The 6,982-nt window shown below is 52.9% G+C and overlaps 2 gene segments (V, D, J or C); both read left to right on the top strand.

Annotated features, from left to right (window-relative positions):
- The first annotated feature begins 2,683 nt into the window (after nucleotides 1–2,683).
- LOC123348489 lies at nucleotides 2,684–3,409 on the top strand. The segment is given in 3 exon segments: nucleotides 2,684–2,729; nucleotides 2,915–3,223; nucleotides 3,372–3,409. Coding segments are annotated over 3 exon segments (393 nt in total).
- A 2,657-nt stretch (nucleotides 3,410–6,066) lies between these two features.
- Nucleotides 6,067–6,669, top strand: LOC123348486. The segment is given in 2 exon segments: nucleotides 6,067–6,112; nucleotides 6,341–6,669. Coding segments are annotated over 2 exon segments (375 nt in total).
- The last annotated feature ends 313 nt before the right edge of the window (nucleotides 6,670–6,982 follow it).

Raw genomic sequence — 6,982 nt, 5'->3', positions numbered from 1 at the left:
GATATGGAAATGGGCCATTCAGAGTCCGGGCGGGGCTGTGGGCAGAGATCACCCAGCACCTGAAGAAACCCCACTCCGCTGGGCCTGGGGATGTGGCACCGCCGGGACTTTCCCAAGCGGCTCGTGGATTGTTTTCACCCCACGGACACTGGGCAATCACGGCCCGGACTCTCCGCGGGTGTCAGTGGGTGGAGCTGAGCCATCCCGACCCACAGTAAAGTGCCACAATGTGACAGAGTCACCATGGAGATAACAGACCCCGCCCCTCGGACCGGGATGCCATCACTCAGCCCAGCGCTGGCACTGAGGGCATTAGGGACAGTCACGTGGCTAAGGGCTGCCCCCGGGAACACGGTAGATCAGAGTTTCTCAAACAGGGGCCGCGGCTTGTGCAGGGAAAGCCCCTGGCGGCCGGGCTGTGTGTTACCTGCCCCGTCCGCTGGGCCAATGGGGGCTGCTGAGGCGGCGCGGGCTGAGGGACCTACTGTCCACCGCTTTGCGGGTCCCATTGGCCCGGAGCAGCGATCCGCGGCTAGTGGGAGCCCCGATCAGCCGGATCTGCGGGCGGGGCAGGTAAACACACCGGCCTGGCCCTCCAGGGGCTTTCCCTGTACAAGCCGCGACCCCTGTTGGAGAAACCCTGTATTAAGGGCATGTTGGTGCACATATCAGCAGGTAAACGTAGCGATTTCTGTCTGGTTTAGTGATATGAGATAAATATTCTTTCAGGTCCTGTACAGCCTTTGACACTACTGAGAATAAAGTGCAAAGTTCAGTCAGGGACACTAAGAATTGTGCTTAAATTTAAAGTAGTGTCCTGAATAGAGATGGGTTTAAGCAAATTCTTACATGCTTTCATGAATCAAGGCCTAAGACATTGTACTAGGGTCTCCCTGAAATCATTTGCATCCTTGAAAATCATCCACTGCCATCTCCCTTAAGCGATTTGGAATATCTCAGCCCTGCACTGCGCTGGGATTTTACATAACAGTCTTTGTAACAGATTTCCCACACTTAAATATCGCTGAGCTGTGCGTCTGAGCGCACTGTATCTTGCCTGAGAAAGAACAGGCCCTCCACCAATTAGAGTGTGAGACTGGGATTTTCAAAGGCACCCAAAGTTGGGAAGTTTCCAGCTCCCATGGGATTTGAGTATTTACATTAAGACCCTTTAAAAACTCCACCCTGTTGCATAAACACAGTGGCAAGGTGGAGCTTTTAAGATCTATGCACTGTTCATTTTATTATTTTATCCAGCATTTCCATAGAAACTTTAGTTTGACATTTTTCTCTGTATTATTGCCTATTTTTAGTGGGTATTGAAAATAATATGAGCGGTAATACTAAGAGGAAGAAGAGTGATACAACACTACTATGCAACTGAACTGTTTGATTCATACCATTAGCCCCGCTCAAAGCAGTGCAAGTACTGTACTCTCAGTTACAGTGGCACAGGCCTACAAACCCCTGCAGAGTTATAACCCTAACCCACAGATAGATTCTTTCAGGGTACCGACTGTCCATTTTTACTGTATGATCTAGCAGAATTCAGTTATTCATCTTCTGGGCTAAAACATTCAAAGCAGGCTAGGCGGGGATCCACACCCAACCTTTAATTTTCAGGTGCCAATCTAATAATAATTCTGACGTAGTCCAGCATTGCAAGGCAGAATTTCAAACATAGGTGCTGGACCTTGGGGTGCTGGCTTGAAGGTGATTCCTTTATATACAGAGTTTACAGTCTGGTTCAGTGTTTCAGCACCCCCACTATAAAAATTGTTCCTGCGCTCCTGGTTTCAAATGCTTGCCTCTTCCTTCTCATAGAAGAAGAAAGGACATTTTCAGACATTAGTGATAACACCAACCCCTAGCATTTTATAAAAGCGATTTTCAGCAGGGGATGTCAGAGCTCTTCACAAAGGAAGGTTAGGTGAACCTAAAAGGTTATTCCAATTTTACGGAGAGAAATGACTTATCCAAGGCAACCCAGCAGACCAAGGAATGAATACCCGGGTTCCCATGGCCCAGTCTAGTGCTCTGTGCACTAGGACACACAGTGGCCAGGACTCACAAACTAAGAAGAGACAGAATTCAGCAGCAGGTGAACAATCAATGGTGCATTTTGTCTATGAGAGGTCCCGAGCATCAGGGGCGGCTCTAGCCATTTCCCCGCCCCAAGGCACGCCGCGGGGGGCGCTCTGCCACTCGCCGGTCCTGCGGCTCCGGTGGACCACCCACAGGCGTGCCTGCGGATGCTCCACCGAACCCGCGGGACCAGGGGACCCTGCGGGAGGTCCGCCGGAGCCGCCTGCCGCCCTCCCGGGGACCGGCACAGCGCCCCCCGCAGCATGCCGCCCCGCTTGGCGTGCTGGGGCCTGGAGCCGCCCCTGCCGAGCATTCTTGTAGAGATCATTGAAGGAGTGATCCTACAAGAGAGACTCTAGCTCCTCCTCTCCAGCCAAGTAGCTTTTTTCCTCTGAACTCGACTCCGGAAGGCCTCAGTTTAACGAGGGTTGTGGTTTCTGGTGTGGTGTTTTTTTTCAAGAGGAGGTGATGCAAATTCAGTGTCTCGGGGTCCTGCATAAATCCTGTGTTCTCCTGGACGGCAGAGAATGAAAAGGGATCAGGCCAAGGTCTTGGTGTCTTTGCAGTTACCGTCAGAAACCTTTCCCGCGTCAGCAACATGATATCGTGGCTGAATCTTCTCTTGATTCTAGCAGCCCTTGCAGGTAATTCTACCCCCCCCCCCGCCCCCAACTTTAGTGGGAGACTCCGGGGAAGGTTGGACGTTCTTGCCCCAACCCAAAGCGCAGTGAAGTGAATGGGCATCTTCCCAACGGCTTCTGTGAGCTTTGGCTGAGGTCTTGTACTAAGGTGAATCTAACGGAGCTTTTTCTTCTTCTTTTCCCCCCAGATGTCCGGTCCCAGGTTCTTCTGGTGGAGTCCGGAGGTGGAATTCAGAAGCCCGGGGGATCTCTCCGCCTCTCCTGCAAAGCCTCCGGGTTCACCTTCACCAGCTACCATATGAGCTGGGTCCGCCAGGCGCCCGGGAAGGGCCTGGAGTGGGTATCACGGATATACAGCCCTGCTAATAGCCACAGCACGTTTTACAGTGATGCCGTTAAAGGGCGATTCACCATCTCCAGAGACGACTCCAACAGCCTGGTGTATCTGCAAATGACCAGCCTGAAAGCGGAAGACACCGGCCGCTATTACTGTGCGAGAGACACAGCGATCAGAAATCAACTGCAGTGAATACAAAAACCTCCTCCTCGAATCCAAACATTCTCAGCGCCAGCAGAGAGCAGCAGGCACTGACAGGGCAGAGCAGTGTAAACACAGATACATAGATTGTAAAGTCTCCAGCCCTTAATCAGGGCTTCCGTCCTCTAAAAATGCACATTGGTAATTAAAGACTCACTATGTTGACAGAACAGAGAGTAGCTTATTTAGCGGACAGCAATGGAGAAATAGAATCCGCCTCAATTACTATGAATAATTAGCTTTCTGCCCTTCAACCCGCCTCCTAAACATGAACTAAGAGGAAGAAATGCCAGAGACATTATTTAAAGAGTTTGTTTGCCAGAAGCTGGGAATGGGCGACAGGGGGTGGATCACTGGGTGACTCCCTGTTCTGTTCATTCCCTCTGGGGCACCTGGCACTGGCCATTGCAGGGAGACAGGACACTGGGCTAGATGGGCCTTTGGTCTGACCCGGTCTGGCTGTTCTTATGTTCTTTAGAGTCGTGGTGGACCCGCCCTAGAATTTTTCACACCATAATTTTGTCACTCTCTGCAGATACCTGGAGAAGGCTGAAGGGTGCTCCATGAGCGCATTGCCTCTGTTTGCTCTTTAATGCATAAGCACAAGCTGGAGAAGAGTTAAAGATGAGTTTGTTTTATTTCCTGGGTAATTTCGGGCCGTTCCTATACACCTGGTGGTTCACCCTGAATACAGCCGTTAGGACTCTGTTCAGAGACAAGACCAAACCATTTTAGTGTGGGATTTTCAAAGGCTCCCAAATGGTTCCTTCCAGCTTTCTTTTTCGAAACTCCTGTCTTGGGCAGGAGGTGCATGTTGGAAACAGCTGTGGGGTGAGGTTTGGCCAAATTGCCAAGAACACGCAGTAAGGAAGCATCGCTTTCAGATTGCCTGTAGGTCATGTCCAAAGACTAGTGTCAGGGGATAGTTCTGGTTCTGTTTTCACATAGTCCCGTTCTTTGGCTGAGGGTTCTGGTCTCTGCTCTTCCCTATCAGGTCACCGCCCCCCCGCCCTCAATCTCTCATCGGGCCTGCGCCCCTTGCTGAATTTGGCACCGTTTATTTCCAACCCGCCCGGCTCTCCCCAGATTATGCAAAGCTGGCACAGCCAAGCCCCTATTTACGCACTGACTCGGGCGTCCCAGCCACAGGCCCCGCATCTGGCTCAGGGATTTACCGGGCTGCGCTCCCCTCCCATCACCAGGCTGGGTCCGCTGAGACTCCACATTTTCCTGGCTGGACTCTCATGTGCGTTTGTTTGTCTGTTCACCCGCCCATTCTCGGTATCTCTGCAGTTGTCGGGCTGAGGGGGCTTTTCAGAAGTTCCCAAGTTCCCCAGGAACACTCAGAAAGTCAATAGTGCTCGTGCTGCTAAATGATGTGAGTGCGTTAGAAAAAATCCCCTCTCCAACATCCTGCGTGGGAAGGCCAATGGAGTCACGCTAGGGATGTATTAGACCAATATCTGCCGAGCTGTCTGTCTCCTTCCGTCGATTGTATCTATTTAATGTCACTGTTCCTTTTAAACATTTCCTGTAACAACCCGCTTTGTTTGTCTCCAGGGGCCCGGGTACAGCTGGTTCTCACCCAGTCCAGCCCGGAGAATCCACCAAACTGACCTGTGCCCGTGAGCGGCTTTGGTCTCAGCAGCTGTTATATGAACTGGGTCCGACGGGCCCCGGGAAAGGGGCTGGAGTGGCTGATCTACTATTATACATCGTCTGACAACAGCTACTCCCCGGCAATCCAGGGGCGATTCACAGCCTCCAAGGACAGCTCCAATTTCTACCTACACGTGACCGGCCTGGAAGCGGAGGACACCGCCCGGTATTACTGTGCGCAGGGCCGGCTCCAGGCACCAGCATCCCAGGCCGGTGCTTGGGGCGGCAATCTGCAAGGGGCGGCAGTCCCTGTGTTTTGGCCCCCAAGCAGCGCCCCGAGTTGCTGCGGGACGGCGGGGGCAGGCCGCGTGCCCGTAGGGCGGCAGGCGAGTTTCAGCGGGGGCGGCAATTGGGCGGCAGGGGCGCAGCTTCTGTCTTCCGGCTGAAGAGAGAAGCTGCCTCCGAATTGCCACCGACGGGGAAACGCGCGAGCCGCATTAAGGGCACACGGACTGCCCCCGCCCTCTGGCGTCAATTCGGCGCGCTGCTAGGGGCGGCAAAAACAGTAGAGCCGGCCCTGATCAGCCCAAAGACTTCCACTGAACGGAACTGATTTCAACAAAGCCGCTATTCACTGGGAATGTAGCTATGCCTGTACAGTAAATGCAGTGCTGCCCCCAGCACCATCATTAATCTCTACCGAGCACGGTAGGATATCAGAGATACTGTAAGGGAGTTAAACCCTCCATTTCCCAATTCCCTGGGGCTCTATTGAAATCCCCGCCAAAGCCACAAGAGAGGAGGTTACATTTCCCTTTCTCAAACATCCCTCCGGTGCTAAGAAGGCGCTGTCCTGCGCTTATACGTGGCTGAGAATCTCACACACCTTTACGAGTGTTAAACGACCAAATGCTGTTTATTTAAATTGAGTTGGGGCGTCCATACGCCTTAGGAGGCTTCATAATTTTCTGAGCTGAACTCACTGTCTTAGGGGGACACGCACCCCAGGGAGAGATCCTCATGTGCTGACAGAGCTCACACCCTGTCATCCCTTATAGTCGCCTTGTGAAACTCGCATGCAAATCCCTGCCCCGGAGGGTTCCTGTTTAAATACAAACCCCTGATTGGAGAAGCCTCAGTCTCCCCTAAGACACAGAACTGCCCGGGCCTGGCTGCTGGAGACAGTTTGCACCTTCACTTAAGATGAACCTGCTGCTGATTTTCCTGTTCATGCTGGTGGCCCCTTTAGGTACGTGTCTATTGCGGGTCACGAGGGTTCCCTGCTGCAGTGACTGCAGAAGAGGCGCTGTTCAAATGAACCTAAGGGAATTAGGTGCACGGAACCCAATGGAATTTAGTGGCAGTTGGGTGCCTCACTCCCTTAGGTGCGGTCTCGGGGTGTTTTATTTTCACCTGGTCCCCACTCCCAGGGAATAGGAGCCTGGCTCACTGATTAATTTCTGTATTTCCTTCCTAGGGGTCCTCTCCCAAGTGCAGCTGCGGGAAACGGGCCCGGGAGCGGTGAAACCCGGGGAGTCCCTGACACTCACTTGTACCATCTCCGGAGACTCGGTTTCTAGCACCAGCGCGGCCTGGCACTGGGTCCGGCAGCCCGCGGGGAAAGGGCTGGAATGGGTGGGACGCATTTACTACAGTTCGAGTCAGTGGCACACTAACTACGCCAGCGCTCTGCAGAGCCGAACGACCATCACACAAGACACTTCCAAGAACCAGTTCTCCCTGCAGCTCCGCTCGCTGACCGCTGCGGACACCGGCACCTATTACTGCGCCAGAGACACACAGTGACACAGAGCAGAGCGGGACTGGTACAAAAAGGGGAAGCGGATTCTGACCACTTAATTTTCACAATTTGAACGGAAAGAGCTGAGATTCTCCTCTCCCCCTTCCCCATAACACTCCATGTACGTGGAAAGAAAATGCAAAGGGGAGGCGGGTACGGAATCTGAGCGAACTTCTTATGTATATTTGGACCAAGGTGATGCCACGAACAGGAGGATCGTGAGCCTAGTGACACGCACCAACGCCCTGATGGCAACATTTACAAAAGTGCTGGCAGCGCTTGTTCAGCAAAATGAAGTATTCTGGATCTTCCAAGGGC

Source organism: Mauremys mutica, chromosome 13, assembly GCF_020497125.1.
Source record: "Mauremys mutica isolate MM-2020 ecotype Southern chromosome 13, ASM2049712v1, whole genome shotgun sequence".
Classification (NCBI taxonomy): domain Eukaryota; kingdom Metazoa; phylum Chordata; order Testudines; family Geoemydidae; genus Mauremys; species Mauremys mutica.
This window is presented reverse-complemented; position numbering and strand designations above follow the sequence as displayed.